Source organism: Clarias gariepinus, chromosome 3 (assembly GCF_024256425.1).
Source record: "Clarias gariepinus isolate MV-2021 ecotype Netherlands chromosome 3, CGAR_prim_01v2, whole genome shotgun sequence".
Classification (NCBI taxonomy): domain Eukaryota; kingdom Metazoa; phylum Chordata; class Actinopteri; order Siluriformes; family Clariidae; genus Clarias; species Clarias gariepinus.
The window spans coordinates 34,179,882-34,202,019 of record NC_071102.1 but is presented as its reverse complement, the minus strand read 5'-3'; the positions used below and the strand labels follow the sequence as shown (position 1 = coordinate 34,202,019).

General features: G+C 37.4%; 2 protein-coding genes across 3 annotated transcripts in view; both read left to right on the top strand.

The window, feature by feature from the left end:
- The first annotated feature begins 1,691 nt into the window (after positions 1-1,691).
- Positions 1,692-11,187, top strand: qtrt1 (queuine tRNA-ribosyltransferase 1). Its single transcript, XM_053492835.1, has 9 exons — positions 1,692-2,002; positions 2,981-3,049; positions 4,046-4,184; positions 5,068-5,262; positions 5,443-5,581; positions 6,511-6,586; positions 6,975-7,084; positions 8,996-9,080; positions 10,805-11,187. Exons 1-9 carry the CDS (start codon positions 1,703-1,705, stop codon positions 10,979-10,981), a joined length of 1,290 nt encoding a protein of 429 aa, XP_053348810.1. The 5' UTR covers positions 1,692-1,702; the 3' UTR covers positions 10,982-11,187.
- Positions 11,188-15,440: 4,253 nt separating this feature from the next.
- Positions 15,441-22,138, top strand: part of LOC128518256 (potassium channel subfamily T member 2) — a 110,776-nt gene continuing 104,078 nt past the window's right edge. For both annotated transcript variants that reach the window (XM_053491266.1, XM_053491265.1), the window contains exon 1: positions 15,441-15,882. In XM_053491266.1, coding sequence (XP_053347241.1) covers positions 15,794-15,882 — 89 coding nt within the window. In that variant the 5' untranslated portion in view covers positions 15,441-15,793. The remainder of the gene's footprint in view (positions 15,883-22,138) is intronic.

Below are 22,138 nucleotides of genomic sequence, written 5' to 3'. Positions count from 1 at the left end.
TGTTAACTGTGGATAGTTAATTATGCAATTCAGTTTTTACACCTAAACCTTTGTCATACTATTTTCATTCACTTTTGTAAGTGTTACTCTTGTTATTAATAAATAAATAGAAAGCAGTGATGATGATCTCCAAATCTGTGGCATTTGGAAGCAGTAAATAACACCAAAAGATAAATAAATATATAAATAAATAAATAAATAAATAAATAAAACAGGGGAAAAAAATCATAGAAAAAATATTTAATTTAATAAATAGAAAATTGTGTGTTTTGGCTCTCCTGGCTCCCAGCGACCCTGAACAGTAAAAGGAGTATAGAAGATGAATTAAATATAATAATTATTAGTAGTAATAATTTATAATAATAATACTAATAGAGGTGATAACGCTGAGATTTGTTCATGAATTTTTGTTTTTAAAAATATTTTCCATTAACGTTAATTAAAGGGTAGGCTATAGTAACTTATTATGTTGTGCCGATATTTCGTTTCATTCAAAAAAGTGAAGAATAAGCCATTCTTAATTGTTCATGTCTTAAAATAAAGGCATTATTATTAATCAAATGAGTCACAGACCAAATACCTTTCTGCATCAATTCTTCAAAATATATTGACTTTCTTCTAAGTAGAGTATATCTGTTGTTCCATATAAAAGTTCTATGTGGTGTAATATTATGACTATATATATATATATATATATATATATATATATATATATATATATATATATATATCAAAAATAAAAGTACCTGCTGTGAAATATAATATGAATATATAAAATGCTAATAGTTTATTGTGGGAATATGGAAGTCAAATTTTAAGAGAAGATCAAAACCTTGAAGCTTTTTTTAAGGCTGTAGGAATGTAAAACCGGATACTGTTATTAAATTCAAAATTTATGATAGGAAACCTTTGTCTACATATTCTTTGACTAGTTCAGCCTTTTTAATGCAACATATGTAGAGTGTATCTGTTGTTCCATATGAGTTCTGTGTGGTGTGAAGTTATGATTGTATAAAAGTTTCCAAAATATTAAATGCTCCATAAATATTCAGGTTAAATTGGTTGGTCATTTAGTGAGTTTTGTGGAGATGGGCAAAGTAGATGCAGGAAAAATGCATGTATCTAGACTCTCTATTTTAGATAAGTAAAAACCCAAAAAATGGATGGATGCATTCTTCAATCTATCTTTTTTACTAGTATATATATATTTGTAATATAAATGTCAAGATACGTGACAGATGATTTTATAGAAATGTGAAATCTCTTGTGAAAACAGTAGGGTTTTACATTTGTGGATAAATAACTTACCAAGTAATAAAATAGCATTTTCTAGGTAGTTAACTTATTGTCAGGTAGCAACATGACAAATATAATATAATTTCGGGTGAAAGATGAAAATAAAAATAATAGTTTATTGTTTAAGAAACTACTTCCGGGTGTGTCTCACATGATCTCGTCCTGTGCTCTGATTGGCTGGGTGTTCGTCTCTACAAAGGCCGTTAAATGTTTTTAAATATACAGCAAGTGTAAGTATACAGATTTTGATACAGATTTTCAGTATTTTAAAAATATTTAATATTCAATATACATTTTTTTATATTTTGAAATTGGGGGTGAATACCAGCCAATCGCCTTTACAGGAAGGAAGATTTCACTCAATCAGCGCACGGGAGGCGGGGATTAGGGGAAATACGGATATTGAATGAAGCTTTTCAAAATGGCGGCGCCCGCAGCGGAGAGCGGCGCGCGTGCGAGTGAATCCGACATGGCAGCTGGTAGAGCGGTTTCCTCGGCTTTCCCGCTCGCTCTCCGGGTTGTCGCGGAGTGTCCGGTGAGCAAGGCGCGTGCGTGTGTGCTCAGTCTCCCCCACGACAGCGTTAACACTCCGGTGTTCATGCCGGTGGGCACGCAGGGCACCATGAAGGGAATCACTACGGAACAACTGGAACAGCTGGACTGTCACATCTGTCTCGGGAACACGTATCACCTGGGCATGAGACCTGTAGGTGAATAAAAACTCATTATCTGCACTATAACATAGCAGGGTTGAGTACACAGAGAAGCTACATCAGTAGTGAGTTTTCTTACCTGAGGTTTATTTGCCTTCAATGTGTTAAAGTAGATTATAAAGCGGAAATAAGTTAGAGCATCATCTTCTTAGTTGTGGAGATGATGGGCTGATCCGATATAAAGACTGTTGCTTCATCTCAGGGTCATACCTATACACCCAAGTTTCATCACCCGTAATGATCCTCGACATGAAGGACCGGTCATCCGTGACACACTGATGGAGTTCTTGGTAGATTTCGACGCAATGTCCCTTCTCCTCCTGGGGACGAACTCGGCAGCAACACAGCGCATGTTCAAATCACATGTTATTGACATAACAGCAGCAACGTTGTGGATTTTTCTCTGACGATCATCATGTTGGATGTTCTTCTGCTCTTAAATCATGCATGCCACTTAAAACACCTTGAAGCACTCATTGCAGAATCGCCGCGAAACTTGCCAGAACCATGTCAAACGTCTCCGTGGCAGATTTGCCCAGTTTCATGCAGAATTTTGTGTTTGCTCTTTGTTCTAACTTGCTATCCATGATAAACTAGCAGACATGCTAATGTACAGTACATGGTTGGAATAGCACCATTTGCACAGCTCTTGATGTACACCGGCCAATGTCTTTTGGCACACTGACTTATGAAAGTCAGTGCTCCCTGTGACTGTGTGTGGAGCCTTGTGCTGCCATCTGTTGGAGTGTTACAAAACTAGTCTCGAAACTTTTTGATATCAGCTCGTATCCAAGTATCTCAGAAACAATTAAATAACAGAGTTGAGCATATTACATCGCAATTTCTCATTAATGGCATAAAAATAATGATTTACACACACTTACAAACTCGCTGTGTTCATGATAATAATAACAATAAAAAAAAAAAAGGTCTTAAAATAAGTAGAAATTGTGTGTTGTGTCGTGTCGCAGGGTCCTGAGCTGATCGAGAAAGCCGGCGGCCTGCACGGATTCATGAACTGGAAGCGAAACCTCTTGACGGTAAGACCAGCACACCTCCCTTTACTGCAGGTTTCAGTCTTTCTCTTCCTGCATCACCTCCATAATGAGACACGTCTCTGTTGAAACAGAAAAAAGTGAGTAATGTGTGTTTAAATGGAACTTAAAAAAATTATTGCTTTGAAGGAAGCTGACATTGAGTAATTTTTTTTTTTTTTAAATTGAGGAATTAGAATTCTTAGACATTTAACCAAGGTAAAAAGAGACAGACTGATATGTGTGTGTGTGTGTGTGTGTGTGTGTGTGTGTGTTTGGCAATTATTTTTAAAGCTGCATTTTTTTTTTAAACTTGTATATATTTTTTAATGTACATATATTTTAAACATAAAATATAAATATTTAATTAAAAATATTTTTATTATTATAATAATATAAATATTTATAAAAATGTTGATTAGCAATACCAGCATAAATGGATCACTCTAGCTATTTGTTTTGTTTTAGGGTGGTTGTTTGGTTTTGTTTAAACATTTCTTGCCCAGAAATTAACTCCAACTGTGTCCTTTTCTTCATCCTGGTTTATACTGTGACTTTGATAGTCATAGAAAACTCCAGAATTTTTATCCCTGTAAAGCTACTTTTTTTTATATTGTTAAAATCACAATAGAAGTAAAATTGATTTAAAGGGTATAAACCAGATTAGCCGGCAACATACGATTTGATTCAGTGGTTCAGGTCAGAAGTTTCTTCTTGTTGTTAATGCAGTTCACATTCCAGGCAGCAGGAGGCAGACAAAAACTACACACTGCTCCTTTAAACAAAATTACACACTGCTCCTTTAAACAAAATTACACACTGCTCCTTTAAACAAAATTACACACTGCTCCTTTAAACAAAATTACACACTGCTCCTTTAAACAAAATTACACACTGCTCCTTTAAACAAAATTACACACTGCTCCTTTAAACAAATGGCAAGTAAGAATTGCTACAATTATTGGACTAAGCCTAACCGGTGGCTTCTTTTCTCCCTGTTAGGATAGTGGAGGTTTCCAGATGGTGTCTCTGGTGGAGCTGTCCGAGGTGACAGAGGAGGGCGTGCTCTTCCGCTCACCGTACGACGGAAAGGAGATCCTGCTGACCCCCGAGCAGTCCGTCGCCATCCAGAACAGCCTCGGTATGACTTCAGCCAGAGCAAGACTACTACAAGATTCCCAAACACTCAGACTATCAGGGACTGTTAAAAGTTAAAAGTTTGTTCTTTTACAAAGAAGTAAACACCACACATTTACAGGAGTTCAGTTTGTAAGACAGACCCTCCACACTGTAAGACAGTGTGTTCTTGTGGTGTTTTTTGTTCGTCCTGATAGTTTTTTTTTGTTGTGTAAAGCTAATTTGCAGGTTCGTTTTGTAATAGTTGCACCTTAAAATTCCTGATTTTGCAGCAGCTTTTCTTCAATTCTTAATTACAAAATTCTCAAAGTTTTAAAAGTGCATGCAAAATTGATGGATGATTTAATAAAAAATGAAATATCACTTTAATAATTAATAGAAGATGGCCTCATCTTATATGAGATAAAAAGAAAATAAAGTGCACAAAATGTCAAAGTAAATGAAGTATAAAATAAAACAAATGATTTCAGCGTATTCTTTTAAATGTGCTCAGAAAACTGAAGAGCTTAATTTTCAGACATTCAAGGCAAAAAACATTTATGAATGCATTAATCAAAATGCAAAGAAATTTCTTTAAAACCTCAAATGATTAAAGATGTGTGTATTTTGCTCATAACAAATTTATTTAATTTAAAGAAAATTAATGTAAGATCATCCTTATATTTTTATCAGGAATGTGTCTGATTTGTGGTTACCTGTTACATACTGTAAGTTATTGTGCACTTATCAGGTTAGCCAGATGCAACGCTTCTAACCATGGCAACCTGTAAATCAAGTACTCAAGTCAGGACAGCAAATGTTTTTTTTTTTTTTTCTATTTGTTGTGTAAAAACCCAGAGCAGGAAGGTTTCAAGTTTGTTCTAAGTGAAACCCAGTTCTTGTTACAGGCTCGGACATCATGATGCAGCTGGACGACGTGGTGAGTAGCACGCTGACGGGGCCGAGGGTGGAGGAAGCCATGCGTCGCTCCGTGCGCTGGCTGGACCGCTGCATCGCCGCCAATAAAAATCCACATCGGCAAAACCTGTTCGCCATCATACAGGGAGGACTTAACGCCGAGCTGCGCAAGGCGTGTCTGGACGGTGAGCGCTGTCCGAGTCCCTCTGTCGTCTTCTTATGTCTGGCAACATTTATTGTGCTTCAGGATGTAAGAGGAGTTTTCCTTTAACCTCAGTGTGTTCTTAAGGTGTTTTTTGTTCGTCCTGAAAGTTTTTTTTGTGTATGTATATTTCTGAGTTTGCATTATGGCTTTCATCTTACAGAGATGACAAAGAGAGACGTACCCGGCTTTGCCATCGGCGGTCTGAGTGGCGGAGAGGAGAAGGACGACTTCTGGAAGATGGTGACGCTCAGCACAGACCACTTGCCCAGAGAGAAGCCCCGCTACCTGATGGGAGTCGGGTAAAACTCACTTCCTTGTTTCTCCCAAACGTAGTCTGTATAAAGCAGCTACAGTGAAGTGGTTTATTTATTTATTTTTTTGCACTTGCTCATGTGCAAAATGGCAGCTGCGAGTAAAAAGGTACCTTTGGGATGCAGTCCCAGGGATACATCTGTCATAAGGCGAAGGTTTGATTGACAGCCCAAGACCACTGGTTCGATGTCCTGCTTAATGGTGGCTGTGTAACACATGTGGCGTATTTTCTCACATGTTGGAGGACAGATAATCTCTGATGTGTATGGGGGCCTATAGGGCACTGCATCAGGTTTTTTTTTTTTTTTTACTGGAAGGGGACCCTAGAAGGCATGCCACCTCGTTTTTTTTTTTTTTTTTTTTTTTTAGTTTTTTTTTACATTTCAAATAGCCTATAGGGCGCTGCATCATGTATTCTTACATTTAGAGGAGCCTGTTGGGCATGGGACTCCTTAGAGTTAGAGGTACCAGTAAAGTGCTCCATAATGTATTGTTACATGTACAAAGTCCTATATGGCACTTCATTAGGTATTCTCCATTGTAATGTCACACTAGAGGACACTTTCTCACATTTAGCGGTGCCTATAGAGAGCACTGCGTGATGTTTTTTCTATTGTAAGGTTACCTTAGAGGGCACTTTGTTCCCACCCAAATAAGGAAGGCCCAGAAGGCACTTTTCCCCTTGCATTTAGGGACACATATAGGGCTTTGCATCATTTCATCGCTACTGGAAGATCATCCTAGAGGGAACATCATGTTTTCTAACATGTAGCGGAGCCTATAGGGCACTGCCACATGTAATCTCTATCCAAAGATCTTATTTAAGGTTTGATTTGGGATTTCACACATTATGTGGTGCCTTACATTGCATTTTATTCCAAAAACGCCCATTTATCGATGTTCATTTGTGTTCCAGCTACGCCGTGGACCTGGTGGTGTGTGTCGCTCTGGGCTGTGACATGTTCGATTGCGTTTTTCCAACTCGCACAGCTGTATGTATTTTCACACACACTATACACAATATAATGCTTTTTAGAAATGCCACAATTAAACTATTTGTCAAAAAACATAATTTAAATATTTGCTCAGAAATTACAATTCTGAATATTGTTTTAAATCCTCCTGTGACTTTGCACATCTAAAGTTACCAAAAAAACCATAGCTCTGCTGTTGGTACAGTACTTCTACATTGCTTAGCATTACACTATTTGCATTGTCATATACAATTACACACTATGTTAATATGTTACCAAAACAACTGACATCACTATTAATCACCATATCATTGTAATATCATAATCATTGTACTTTTACGGTTAGGTAAAAGACAGGTCTGACATTCTGGTCTGTTTTTAAATGACGCAAATGTCACATTTGCAGAGGTTTGGCTCGGCTCTGGTCCCTTGGGGTTCTCTACAGATCAAACAGAAACAGTATGCAAAGGACTTCCAGCCCATAGACCCCGACTGCGAGTGTCCGACCTGCAAGAGGTAGGAATGTCTGCCGTCTTTATCATTGTCTGCTGTCAGCGTTCGCTTCATAAAATAAATACACAGTCTTCTGCAAAAGCTTAGGCAAAAGTTTGGTAATTTTTTTTTTTTATTGAAAAGATGTTAATACAGTCTCTTAGAAATAAAACAAATGCACAACATTTTCAGCAAACATCAATGCATAGTTACTTTTTATGTAAAGATAAAAAAATAAAAAACATTATTGTGGCACTTTGCAAAAGTTTGGGCATCCTACATACAGTAAGCAGTACTAAGTAACACCTCCTCTGGTAGATATCAAAGCCTGCAAACACTTTTTATAGCCAGGGGTAGCTCGGTGGTTAAGGCATTGGACTACGGTTCGGAAGATCCCAGGTTCAAACCCCACAACCACCAAGTTGCCACTGTTGGGCCCTTGAACAAGGCCCTTAACCCTCAACTGCTCAGTGTAATGAGATAAAAATCAAGATAAAAAGTCGCTCTGGATGGGAGCGTCTGCCAAATGCCCAATGTAAATGTCTTAAAGTCTTTCAATTCTTGTACTTAGGATTTTCTCACATTCTTCCTTGCAAAAGGCTTCTAGTTATATTAATATTCTTTGGTCGTCCTGCATGCACAGCTCTTTTAAGATCTACCCACAAATTTTCAATGATGTTTAAATCAGGGGACTGTGATGGCCATTTCAAAACCTTCATCTTGCGTCTCTTCAGGTATGATTCAGGTCAAGATATGTTTAGGATCATAGTCCTGTTGTAGAAGCCATCCTCTTTTCAGCTTCAGCTTTTTTACAGATGGTGTGATGTTTGCTTTCAGAATTTGCTGTTTTTTAGTGAAATCCATTTTTCCCTCCACCCGTGCAATGTTTCCTGTGTCACTGGCTGCAACACAACCGCAAAGCTCAAACTTTTGCATAAGACTGTACTTCTCTCGCCTACTTTCTCTTATTTCTTGTTCAGAACAAAAAAACAAAACGTTTTCAAGATACGAGGGGCGTTCAAGTCAAACCAGGACTTTTGATTGTTCAGTACAAGAGAACACAGTTGTGAAAGTAAAAACTCCATTTATTTCTCTATATAATCCCCTGCTACACAAATTCACTTATCCCAGAGTTTCACTAGTACTTGGATACCATCATGGCAGAAAGTTTACTCAGTATTCTAGAGCCATGATTGGTGGAAAGCGCTGTCCTCATGTGGAAATGGCTTGGAATGATCTTAGGACTGTACTGAGGATGTGGCAGTAACACCCAGCCGAGTTGCTGTAATGTGTAAGTGGTGTTGATGAACGATTGTGTGTACAGTTCCCACAGACAGATGCGTCTCTTTTGCAAGTTAGCAACAAGTTATCCGTAGATTTTTGAAGGATCAGGCGTTCCACTCAGGCCTTTAAACCGCTGGCACCATTCAGATGTTTCACTGCACCCAAGAGTCTCATCACCATACTGTGCTTTAAGTCTTCTGTAAATGTCAGTTGCCTTCATTGATTTCATAACAAGTCCCGGGTTTGACTTGAAAATCCTTTATTTTATTCTTATTACAGGATATTATTATTATTATTATTATTATTATAAGAAAGTTTCACAAAATTCTAACTTTAGAATACTTTCTCTGGATTAGCTGCAGTAGAATAACCTAATTTTTACAATTACATTTACAGCATTTAGCAGACGCTCTAAATGTAAATGAGACATAATTAAATGTTTTTTTTAGAACTTTTCTAATTTCATTCTTGGTATAAATTAGAAATTCCAAATTATTATTTAGTTTTTATAAATGATTACTTAGTGCCTTATAAGAAATTCATAAAGTTCCTCAGAAGTTCCTCAATTATTTTGAAGCAAATTTCTACTTGTATTTATTCCTTCATTCCTCGGCTGATGGGATTTCTATTCTCTCCTCTTGTGATCCTCAGACACAGTCGAGCGTATCTGCACGCGTCGTTTAAGAGCGACACGGCCGCCATGCATCACATCACCATCCACAACATCTCCTACCAGGTACAGACAATGAAATACTGGTGAAATCTTAATCACTTTTTTTTTTTTAACACATTTTAAAAGTAATTCTCAAAATGATTACTTAATATCTCAATCCACCCAATTTCAGTTCTTAATCCAAATTCAGTTATTACTCCATTTATCATAACGATTATGTTAGCAATGGGATCTTGGAATTCTAGTTTAGTCCACCATGTCATCATAATGGTTATCAATTCATCCATTATCTATACGGGTTAGTCCCATTCAGGGATTACGGTGGTAGCAGAAGAAGCATCTATTGTAATAATTTATTATAATCTTAATAATGTAACATGTCTGAAGGGTTATTTAAATGATGTGTCGTCTCAGTAATAATAAAGGGGGGGGGAGTTGCATGTTCTCCCTGGGTTTGGTGGATTTCCTTCAGGTGCACCAGTTTCCTCTCTCAATCCGTTCCCAAAATTGTCCTTAGTGTGTGAGTGAACATGTGAGTGTGTGTTCCCTGTGTGTGATGGATTGGTGTCACATGCAGGGTGTACCCCGCCTCATGCCTTAAGTCTCCTGGGACCCTGCGACCCTGTACATGGGATAAAGCGCTATAGTGTAGATAGTAAGTGAGTCTCTAACGTAGTCTTTGAATAAAGGAAGTTTTTCAGTAATTAGTAAATTACTTTTTTGGATCCGAGGTAAGTGATGAGTTTGGTTGTAAGAATAATAACAAGAAGAAAGTTTGTATGAATTGTGAGAATCAAGAAAAAAAATTCCAAGATGTCATTAACATAATGTTTTACTAAGTAATAATATTAATTCGAGAAACTTCCTTTCAGTTTACTTCTAAATTTACACACTCAGAAAAACATTATTTTGGTTTCCCCGAAAGGTTATCTCTTTCTGAATTATTACTTTAGTTTTTTTTTTTTTTTTCCTGAAACTTTCTTTGTTATACTTAGTCGGCTTGCTTGATTATGACAAAATTCATAATCACAATTATTTTGGTCACTATTAAGATCATGGTTATTTATTGACTTTGGAAACATTATGCAGTAATTAAATAAAAAATGTGAAGGGGTGAGAGAGCGACAGAGAGAGCGAGACAGAGATACGCCACAGCCTGGCTGAAAGTGAGTTTGGGCTTTTTGTAGAGGTATAACAGGCAACGAGTCCCAAAATAAATACTTTTCTTATTTAATTCTTTTGTATTCTTTAATAAACGTAGTGTCTTAAAGTAGTTAAAGTAGCTAAAACTATTCCCTATCTCTCTAAATTCTTAACTCAAAATGTTCTCTAATTGTTTTATTAGTTATAATTTATTTTTTTTTTAATCAGGATTATTCATTTGGATCACCTACTGTATAAAATTAGCTAAATTATTATTTTTATTTTTAAATATTTTGTTTTCCTGATGTAATACTTATGTAAATGTGAGAAAATTTACCAAAATAATTATTAACATCTTTTATTATCAGGAACGATCTTCAAAATATTGTGTAAATTACTCGATATTATATTAAACTTTATCTAAATAATATATAAAGTATTTTATATTTAATAATATGAGAAATAATTCCTTTTGCGCTATTAGTTGAACTGCCTTTTTTCTTTTCAGACTTGTTTATCTTCTCCAGATTATTATTATGATTATTATCATCATCATCTTGTTATTCTTAGGAATGTTAAATTATTCGATGTTTTCTCCACATCCATACCTCCGACCACTCTGCTGTTTGCGGTAATCCTTGCAGCTGACTCTCATGCGCTCAGTGCGGCAGAGCATCATCGAGCAGCGCTTCCCCGAGTTTGTGCGCAGCTTCATGAGGAGGATGTTCCCCAGCGCAGAGCAGTACCCGAGCTGGGCCGTGGACGCGCTTGCATCCGTCAACATTACTCTGGATCGTGAAGACGTTCAGGGCGAGATCTGAACTATGATGGAAGTGTTGGTATGCTTCCCTTTTGAGCTGACAGACTTCCTGTTTCCAGCCTGTACATCTGTCCAGATGTTCTCTTTGGTGCTATTTTAGTGACCACAAGACTGATGATTATTTTTATCCAGTCATTGTCTGTTTTTAGCTGGTGCACATAGCATTGGAAAAAGTTTTTCTATTGCTGCCATATTTATTTTCACAAACATTTTTTTTTTATCTTTTCTGCTGGTTGCAAATCCATCATGCTTTTATAAAACTGGAACGGTCAAGAAAGTTGCATATGCTTTTCTTTTTTAGGTCATATTTCATTGATTCTGTAGCCATGTCTTTTAGTTTAAGACAAACACAAATGCACACAGACAAACTAGCTTTTCTGAATTTTCTGACCTACAGTATATACAGCATTCTTTTTGTTTAAATCAGTACTTCCCATCCCAATCATCAGGACATTAGTCACAGTTGTATTTTTACTCTCTTTAAAGCTTTTCTTGAACCTGTTGTTTAAGGTCTGGTCTTAGGAGGACTCATTTACACAAATCAAAGCTGATCTATGGAATAAAGTGTGGCTCTACCTGAGTTGGCCACTAGAGGGCAGGATGGAGAACAGAGCCTGTGTTAATAGCTGTGTCCCAAATCACATCCTGCAAACTCCTATAGTACAATAAGACAAAATAAAGTCCAATAATTTCATTTTAACATTTTCTGTTGATTTATTACTTAGAATTTTTGCTAAATCTGGTTTTAGTACAGAACAGTTTCGTTTAGTTTTTATATTTGCTGTACGTTATTTGCTGGCAAGTTTTATATAATAAAAGAATTGTGAAATTAAGTGATTTTATGTTTATAATTTTTTTTTTCAAGTATTACTCCATTATTGTTTTACACACACGAGCACACAAAAAAAGATTAGCCATAACATTGAAACCACCTAGGGTTTGGGTTCTGCATGTGCCATCGGGGTCGTTCTGGTCGATCTCTGAGGGCATCTGGAGCCAGGATGTTGGCGGTGGATCTTTTGGGTGCTATGGATCGGACTTGTTTGTCTGGCACCTCTCATGGCTGCTCGATTGGGTTGGGACTTAAGGAGTTTGAAGTTGCCTGTTGGGCCCCATGTGCAGTGGGCTGTGGTGCCCTGGGTGTTCTGGTGCCGTCCTATCATGGCCAACATTGAGTTATTTCAGTGATCTGTGATTTTTTGGGGGGATTGACTGGGTGGGCTTGCCTTTGGTCCCTGTGGAAGTCATAATGTGGTTGTCATATTGTTATGGCTGATTAGTGTTTATGGGAGTCTGTAACCATTCCATAATGTTTTATCAATTTAGAATTGGTATAGTAAAAATTTTAAATGCAATGGCATGTAAGTAATAACTATAGGTCTTGGTCGTTAGTTGTTTTCGTGCTCTGCACACTGACTTCAAAGTTTGTTACCTAGAATGAGAGTAAAATGTAAATAATCAAGGCCAAATTCCACAAACTTTGTTCCCTGCAAAAATGCATTGCAAAGTTCAGCTGAGACTCGTATCAAGCGTCTGCAGTTCCATCGAGCTAAATCAAGATGGTATATGAAAATTTAGCTCTTTTCTTTACTGGTCAGTTATAAGTCTAGTTCCAGTTAGTTATACACAAGCATGTTGTGAGCATGCACAGTTATCTGCATTGTGTGCAAGTGAGTTTCTGCTACACAGCAGTTGCCAGGATGCGCAGAGAAAGCATGCACCATAGTGTATTTAAGAGATTCTTAACAATTAAAATCGCTTAAAATTTTCATTAAAAAAATCAATAACAATCAATAACACTATTCTGTGATACCAAAACATGATGCCAAATGACTTCAGATCAGATTTCCTAAAATCCCTTCTCCCAGTTGTAAGTTTGCCCAAGTTACATGACATCAGATAGTAAGAGGGTAATATTTTTCAGATGATGTGGGATAGCATGTAATATTTATGAACATTATTAATTCATTATAACGTAAAAAGCCTTTGGGTGATATGCACTCACTGGCCATTTCATTAGGTACATCGTCCACCTGCACTTTAACCCAAATACGTAATCAGTCAATCACATGGCAGCAACTATAGGCATGTATATGTGGTCAGTTGGTCTGCTGAAGTTCAAACCGAGCATCAGAATAGAGACTTGAAATGTTGGTGCCAGACATCTAAAACTAGAAAGATAGGTAGATAAATGTGAGAGAGAAAGAAAGAGCTGTTTCATTTATAAGTATAAAGTGCTTTATAATTAAGCACATACAGAGGGTTGTATTGTTCTAGGGTTTCTTTGTATATAGTATGAGTGTGATGGTATTCACATACAAATCTGATGAAAAGTGAAGGTATCATCATTTTTTCATTTTTATCAACCAGAAAAACTTTGACGGTTTGTGACTCAGCTGTTCCATCTCTAGCTGAGGGTTAGTCTCTTATAAATTCCCTACCATGTATTTTTAATAAGCTCTGGTTTCCGATTCTGATTTCAAGTATGATTTTTTTGGGATCAGGCAGTTCAGAAAACCATTAATCCTTCTTTAAGAAAACTTTTCACTGGGTTTCTCAGGAATGAACCGTCAACTACCCAAAGAACAATTAAAAATTTTTATAGAAATATTTTTCGAAAGAGATCATGGGTTTTGCTTGGCATGCTCTTGCAAACGTTAAATCCACAAACCCTGAATTGTTCTTTGTTTTATCGGTTGGTGGAACCATTTAATGCTATAGAGAAAAAGGGGTTGTAAGGGTCCCCTTTGGGGTTTACTGACTCATTCTACCTTGAACCCTGTCCTATAAGAAAAAAGCTCTAGCATCAGGTGGTGTGTGGATTCTTTCAGGTTTTCCAACAGGAACAAAAACAGTTTAAAATTCATTGGAAGAGCTTCCAAGTGTGAGTTGTTAGTAGACCTGTTATAGGTAAAAAAAGAATCATAAATACCCAAATGTCTTTTGGGAAACACTATTGGTATATAAGAGCATATCCAATAAAGGTTTCTCATGGATTCTCTGCTTATTAAGAAGTTTCATATTTTAACTGGAACCTTTTCTGTCAACAGAGGTTGTTGAGTGTTTCCCAAAGAGACATCCTAAAAACAGGCCTTTAATGTGGGGTTCTGTAAAAGTGTTTCCCCAAAAAACATCACAATATACAGCCCTAGTCTAAACCTCCTTTAGGAAGAGTATGACAGAAAGAATTCCAACCGGAACTGTAAGAGTACATAGATCTTACTGTGCAAATTTTTGCAAATATTCTCAAGCTCTAAAATGTTTCAATAAATTTTTATTTGTATAGCACTTTTAACAATTGACATTGTCGCAAAGAGGCCTTGCACAATCAAAAGAATCATTGAAGTTTGTATGAGTTGTGAATGTGTATGAATCAAAATGATCAGATTGTCCCTGATGAGCAAGCCGAGGATGACGGCGACAGTGGCCAGGAAAAACTCCCTGAGATGGCAGTGCAGTAGGAAGAAACCTTGAGAGGAACCAGCCTCAACATCCTCATTTGGGTGATAACGGATAACAGGGATTGATCTGCAGGCATACTGTGTGTTAGAAGTCTAGAAGTTCAGTATAACACGAAATGTGTTTAAGTTCAGTTCGTTATTGGAGGCTCAGATAGACTGTAGGAAACTCCAGTCCTGAACTATCGAGCGACTCCAATCACAAGTCCTCCGAGAGCAGCTGTCTGCATCACCCGAGGCCAGGAACATCTACGTGGAAAAGTAGAACCGTCCCCAGTCATCCCAGGCTGACCACACGGGGCATTTATGTGACAAGATCTCCAACCAGAAGCGAGGCACCAGGGCAGTCAAACAGTCCAAATGCATTATCTTGTCACTGTTGTAGATATTCATAAAAATATAACCTACAAGAAAGGGGTTCTTTTCGAGAAAGGATTTTTAGTTTAGGGCTAAGGGGTTCTTAGCTGATTAATGGACTTGGAACCGTCTCTGATATGAACCTATAAGTGTAGGGTTCTGGATTCAGTCACATTGTAACATCTTTTTCTTTTGAAACCTGTTGCTTTGCTTGAAAAGGATAAACACATATCTAGGAAAATTCTCAAGAGATATACATGTAAGCATCTATATGAGTACTTTTTCACGTGGGATTTTATCCATCACGTGTTATAATAATAATTATAATATTTTATAATTTAGTTTATAATTACAAACGTAATTATTTTGACATGTGCGCTAAGACTCTGTCTAGAGTGTGGAAATACTATGATTTATGTCCATTTCGGTTGAGACTCCTGTACTGAAGAGTGTCTAAACAGCACGCGCGGTAACTATGGTAACCTGTGGAGGCGCAGTAGTTTGATAAGCATCCTTCCCCCTACCCTACGTCCCTGCTAAAGAGTGGATTTGTGTTCAGAGTGTTACCAGACACACAGAGACAGAGACAAGAGAGCGAGACAGAAAGACAGAGAGACAGAGAGAGGGAGAGTTCGTGGTGTTCGGGGTGGTAACCGGTTGAAGTACAGTGATGCTCCAGCGGAGATCCACTGCGCGTTTTACGCACTCGGGGTTGCCAGATTGGGGGATTCCCTTTGCGCAAAGCCAGGAATATAAGCTTGTGTAGCGCAGACACACTTGGATACACTTTAGACTCGTTCCCAACCATTTATTATTTTTTTATTATTTTTTTTGCCTGCGCAATCTGGCAACCCTGGACGAAACTGAACGTGAGATGCGCAGCGGAGAGACATGGCCTCGGGACTGCAGCGGCAAACCACAAGAAAGTGAAAGGGTGAAGTGAGCTGGGTTGTGCTTGTGTGTGTGTGTGTGTGTGAGGCTCGGCTCGGCGGTGCGCCATGGTGGAGCTGGAGAAGGAGGTGCTGCCGCTGCCGCCGCGCTACAGATTCAGAGACCTGTTGCTCGGAGAATGGCAGACTGACGACAGGTAGGAAACTTTAGCACCAAGGCGGTAGAGGGTCAGCAGGGGTAGAGCTGGGGGTGGTGGTGGGGGGAATATGGGGGAGAGATTCACCAAACACACCATCATCTCGCAAGGAGACAGTGGTCTTCTTCTTATTCTTCTTATTATTATTATTCTTTTAATCATCATCATCATCAATTGACATTTAGGGCTCCTAACTACACTGTTTTAGGAAGAGGTTCCACTGAGAGGTTCTAAGCAGACCCTCATCATTCATCTGAGAACACTAAACACCCACAGAACCCACGAGGAACCCTTTAGAGAAAAAAAAAAAAACAGTGCATGGGTTTTATCTTATCCACTCATCCAGATTAATGGTGAAGTTATTAAAAACACTACAAAAAGATAGATTTAAGGGGTTCTTTAAAAAGTCATGGAGTTATAACATTCCTAATGGTTATTTAGATATATATACACACACATACACACACTATAGTGGAGGTTTTCAAGTTCAGTGTAGAAGCTTTAAGGGTTTCCAAGAAAAAAAAAAAAAGAAAGCTCTAGGTTTAACCAGTTTAATAAGATGATCCAAGTATAGAAGATTTTCATTTAAAGTAAATCCTTTAGATGCTCTTACTGTAGGAACTGCAAATACACAAATACAGACTACATGGATTTTTATCATGCACTCTTTTATGTTTATGATTTTTAGTGCAAATCTTATATTTCATGCCAAAAGAAATTAATAGCAGGGTTATAGAGGTTTATGTAGTTGGTATTGACTTCCTAACGATGCTTTAATTGGAACACTCTTTTACAATAATAAGAGTGCTGTAGCCTCATGAGACCCTACGAAACCCCTTGGCAAGCTATTTCCCATTTAAAGGCACTATGAAGTCGAGTACGCTTTTATTGTTTATAAAAGTTTTATACCGTATTATATATAGTTCAGTACACAGTGAAAACAAACATCGTTGCAACAGGGCCAAGGTGCAACCTACAACATCAAATTAACAAAGCTAGCTAATAACGATACCTACATGTAAAGACAAGAGAACACAGAGTGCACTTGTGCAAATGTGCACACAGTAACAAACATGACATAATTCTGATCAAGATAAATAGTTATCAGGTGCTAATAAACAGAAATAGAAGAGAAGAAGAAGGAACATGGTGTACAGCATTAGAATATAGATCTTGTGAAATAAATGTAGGGTGTTGTATGGGGCATTTAAGGTTTTTTGAAAGACACAAGTCATAAAGAGAAATGAAAAGCTTTACTATTAAGCATCTGTTTGCAGAAAACCACTTTGTTGTAGGGTTTCCCAATGGGACAAGCTCAGAAAGCTATTTAAGGATTTAAATGTATCCGTCTTTTTATTTTTTTTATAGCTAAGCCCTTCATCATAACCTCTACGTTCCTATTACAAAAACATGCCAGGCTTAAGGGTTAAGGTTTTTTCGACTTGTTCTTCTGAGAGGTCACTTACAGTACCTCAAAGTGTTTCCCTATCACAAAGGGTTCCATGTGGTATCCGGTAAATAGATCAGAACTGAAATGAATTGTAGGTACTATAACCTTTGAGAATCCCTTTTTAAATGTTTTTAATTTTTTTTTAATTTTTTTAAATTTCTGGATTAATAAATAAAAGGGGGCGGGGGAGGGGGGGGGTGACATATCTATGTGTTTCCCAGAGTGACAAGCCAAAAAAACATATTTTGAGATTTAATGCATTTAATATGTTTACTAGAGATGTGGGAATAATTATTCTTTTGTGTAGCATTTTCTGTATTTTGTGTATCTATATATCTATATATATATGTTTGCATTTGAGGTTGTGAAACATTGCCGTTCATCTGTAATCCTGCAGGTGGCATTCTTTAAACTATTCACACAATTGGCAGACAGCACAGCATATTTTTGCAATTACTTACTACGTTGGTATAGTGTTGTAACAAAATCTGCCCCCCCCCTCAAAAAAAAACACCAAAAAAAAGCCCAAATCGCAATACAAATGAAATCTGCAGTTAGGCATCGTGATATTATCGTATCGAGTGATACCTGGTGATTCCCATTGCCTAATGTTTATTTAAAGAATTCTTAAAACCATGCCAACATCATCTCAGAGGTTTCAAGCCACCATCAGTACAATAATAATAATAATACCATGATGTTGGGACAGTGTTATTTTTGTACAGTTTAAATCTGTTTATGTAACCTATACTCCATATCATCACGTACATCATGGACTTTAAATAACTTCCTTTAGATTCCTGCACCACACCATTTTCTAGATGCTTAATTGATCACCTAGCTAATGATAAAAGTGCCAAGAAGCAGTGAGACGTGTGTTTAAATCATGACGTGTAATAATTTGTTATTGAACAAAATTTTCTTTCTTAGTCTTGATAATGGAGTAATAAATAAAAGCAAATAAAATTGAGCATTCATGTGCAGCAACAGGTTTCTGGAGAAACTATGTGTGTGTGTATGTACAGTATGTGTGTCAGTGAGAATTAAATCTGTATATCATGTCATTCCTCTCAAAATTTCTGTTGCTGGAGTCGTGTGAGCACCGTGTGACTATTCCTCACCAGAACATCAACCTTACCTTAGATCACTGAGCCAAAGAAAGGTGTTATTATTATTATTATTATTATTATTATTATTATCCTTTCCACAACATTGTATCTTTCTGTCAACAGTATAATAAATCAGACTGACCTACAACACAACTAAGATTACTGATATTTGACGCCTGCTTAAGATAAAAGCCAATGAGATTTAATACAATTAATTTTCTACATTCACACTCAGCAGGGATCCACTCCTGACCTCAAGTTAAAATCTGCTTGGAATTTTTCTACCTCTAATACACAGTATTCCCAGGATAGTCCCCAGATCCATTGATCAAAATAAGGCACCTAACAAAAAATACATGAACAAACTTCCCGTCAATTCAAAGCGCAAACAATAGGTCTTAAAGACATCAATAATGCAAGAAAAATCTAAAATACCTACAGGTTCTAGATTTCACCTATTTTACTGTAGGAAAAATTCTAAGTAGGAGTTCAAAGTAGAACCTGTGGATGTGTATGAGTGCAATCCCTTTTTTATACCCTTTCTTTTTAAAAAGATCAAGGTAATTCTAGAACCCTGAGGAAATCTTTGGAATGATTGAGAATGTTGTTTCAAGGATTTAAAAATGCTCCTTTGGATTGGTGCCAGGTTCTTACTTTTTAAATGGAACTCTATCAAAAAAGCGAGCACTCAAGCTGAGTGTTCTTTATGGAGCCTTAAAGAGCACCACCTTCTGGTCTGTGTGTGTGGAGTTTGCATGTTCTCCCCGTGCTTGGTGGGTTTCCTTCAGGGTACTCGGGTTTCCTCTCACAGGTCAATGACATGCAGATTAGGCTAACTGACAATTTCAAATTGCCCATAGTGTGTGAATGTCTGCCCTGAGATGGACTGCCACCCCATTCAGGGTGTACCCCACCTCGCACCCCTGAGATATACATTGAGGCCTCCCCGGACCTGTACGGTGTAACCGGTATAGACAGTGAGTAAAAGAATGAGTTCGTACTCTAACCCATTTTTAGATAAGCTTAGAACCCTTATCAGTTTAAAAAACATTGGAACTCAGAAACTGAATATACCTGTTTTAACCCTTTAATGTTGAAGCTTATCAAGGTGTGTATTATTCTGAAGTGTATTACATAGCAGCATAATTTAAAACTGTTTTAATTTCATTTTGTATAAGGCTTATCGTACAACTCGTACATTTAAAACATATTGCAAGAAGAACATGAAGGAATAGTCAGAAGGAATCCTGGGATTTTAATGGACTATGTGAGATCTCCTGCTCAGAATGTCAAATTTAATGTTGGCTATAACGCTATCATTTTCCCCCTTAAACTACATGATCTTTTACTATTGTGTTTGTAGACTGTAGCTGTTTGACGCGTTAAGCTGTCAAGCTGACTTTACACTTTAATCCACTCACGCTTCCTTAGTTGCCCTGATCCTGTCACAGCGATGTCCATTTTACCTCAAATCACATTTTGCTTGTGCAGCCATTCACTCTGGGCGAAGGACTGATGGACAGTGACCGTGTGACCGTGTGTGTGTGTGTGTGTTTTGCTCTCACTGTCCCCTACTGTTGCTAGGTGAGGAAGTTTCCTGAGTGGGTTGTATAAATCAGACAACTGGAAGCTAAAGCTCTTTTTAGACATCCTCTTACACATGACCAGCAGGTCCGTGGTCCACAAGCAAACAGCAAGGTCAATACTTTTTGCTTAATAAGAGCCATCTGTTATTTTTTTAAAGCCCGCTGCGGCTTGTGTTCAACATGAAATATATACACATTATGAACACAGTCTATTAGAACATTCATGCCATTGTTAGACATAATGAGAAATCATGGTGAAGGTGAAGAAGCTTTTTTAAAGTTCTCACTGTCTCAAATGTCTCTGCTCCAGATCTTACACTCACAGTTTTTTTAAATCAATGTAATAATTTTGTTTTTGACATAATGACATAATACATGTAAACATGTTAACATTGGTAAACAAAGATAAAGGTTTTAATTCTTATAATTGTTCACATATAAAGTGCTGAAATGGCATTCTTATTGTCAAACGGTAAGTACGTGGTGATTGTGAAGACACATGAGACTGTCCTATCATTCTGGGGACATTTGATTGCTCTGATGACCTGTTGATTATAGGGACAGGTTTGCATTTTTCAATCATTGTCATTTACTATGTCATTGTGGGGACATTTAATCATTTTGAGGACCTGCTGATCGTGAGGACTTGTGATACTTTTCGATCACTTTGAGGACACTTGACGCTGTCCTATTGTTTTGAGGATATGTGACACTTTTCGATTACTTCGTTAGACACTATCTCGTCATTGTGGGGACATTTTATCATTTTGTGGACATGCTAATTGTGGGGACATGTGACACCTTCTAATTTCTGTGAAGACATTTGACACAGTCATATCATTTTGAGGACCTGGTGGTTGTGAGGACATCTGACACGTTCCGATCACTGTGAAGGCAGCTGACACTTACAGTATCATTTTAAGAACTAATTGATCGTAAAGTGTCATGTCCTGCCAATCACTGTAAGGACACTTGACTCCGTCCAATATTTATGAGGACCTGGTGATTATGAGCGGGTTTGACTATTATTATTTAATCCCTGTGAGGACATTTGACAAGTTCTTGTAATTGTAAGGATATTTGACTATCCTAACATTGTGTAAAGTCATTGTGTGGACCTGATGACTGCAAGGACACCTGACACTTTTTTTTTATTAGTGTAAGGACATTAGACATTATCACAACACAAAGATAAGATCATCTTCAGTGGAAAGAGAGAGTTTGATGTGATGAGTAGCGCTTTGGAAAACTTGGCCTGTCAATTCAAATGGTTTGACATAAACTAACATTAACATTTCATTCCAGCCAATGTCAATGTAAAGTAACATTTCAGCAATGAATGGAAAGAGGTTTCAGGAAGAGACATCAGCAACATATATCTGTATAACACCTTTTGGCCATTGAGTCCAGTATAAAACCTGGATCATGTACCCAGTACATCCTGACCATGTAGAATAAAAGATATATATATATATTAGAAAGTTCTTTGCTACTTCTGACTAGCTTTAAGTGTGTTGATTTCGAACGGCTGTCAACAAGTGGTTTAGGATCGATTTTGCACTCTTGACCTACAGTTGAACTTGTGAATAGTGACTGGAAGTGGACGAATTGCCAGAAGTGACCTGAAGATAAAGAACCATTTTGTCGAATAAGGAACTGTTCATTACACCGCTGGACCATCGTGCTGACGCAGTCTGGGCAAAGACCTGACCTCGCTCGCGTGAGGTGCATGTAAAATGTGTCTGTACTGAGAAATCTCATACCTGAGCTTGCTTATCAAATGTTGCATGATATTATTGCTCATCTTTTCTGTCAGCTTACCTTGTTTCTAGACAGATGCCTCCTGTTGACCTTTTCAAATGTATTAAGTGAAGCATTTAATACCTCAGTTGTGTGTGTGTGTGTGTGTGTGTTTGTGTTTGCGTCAGTGTGAAACACAGTAAAGGCACAATGCCAAGATGTCTGGCTTCTGGTTCATGCTTCTGTGAATCAGCATCTAGTGCTGCCTGTGTTTCGATTAAATTAAATTAAATTAAATTAAATTAAATTAAATTAAATTAAAGAAGGGATGTGCACAGCATGTTACAAAAAGAATTGCTTATCCTGGTCGC

Bases quoted from the DNA above. Each gene is read 5' to 3' on its own strand.
- qtrt1 (XM_053492835.1), top strand. From the start codon at position 1,703: ATGAAGCTTTTCAAAATGGCGGCGCCCGCAGCGGAGAGCGGCGCGCGT. The intron at 3,050-4,045 runs GTAAGACCAGCA...TCTCCCTGTTAG, and splicing joins GGAAGCGAAACCTCTTGACG to GATAGTGGAGGTTTCCAGAT. The intron at 9,081-10,804 runs GTACAGACAATG...TAATCCTTGCAG, and splicing joins TCCACAACATCTCCTACCAG to CTGACTCTCATGCGCTCAGT.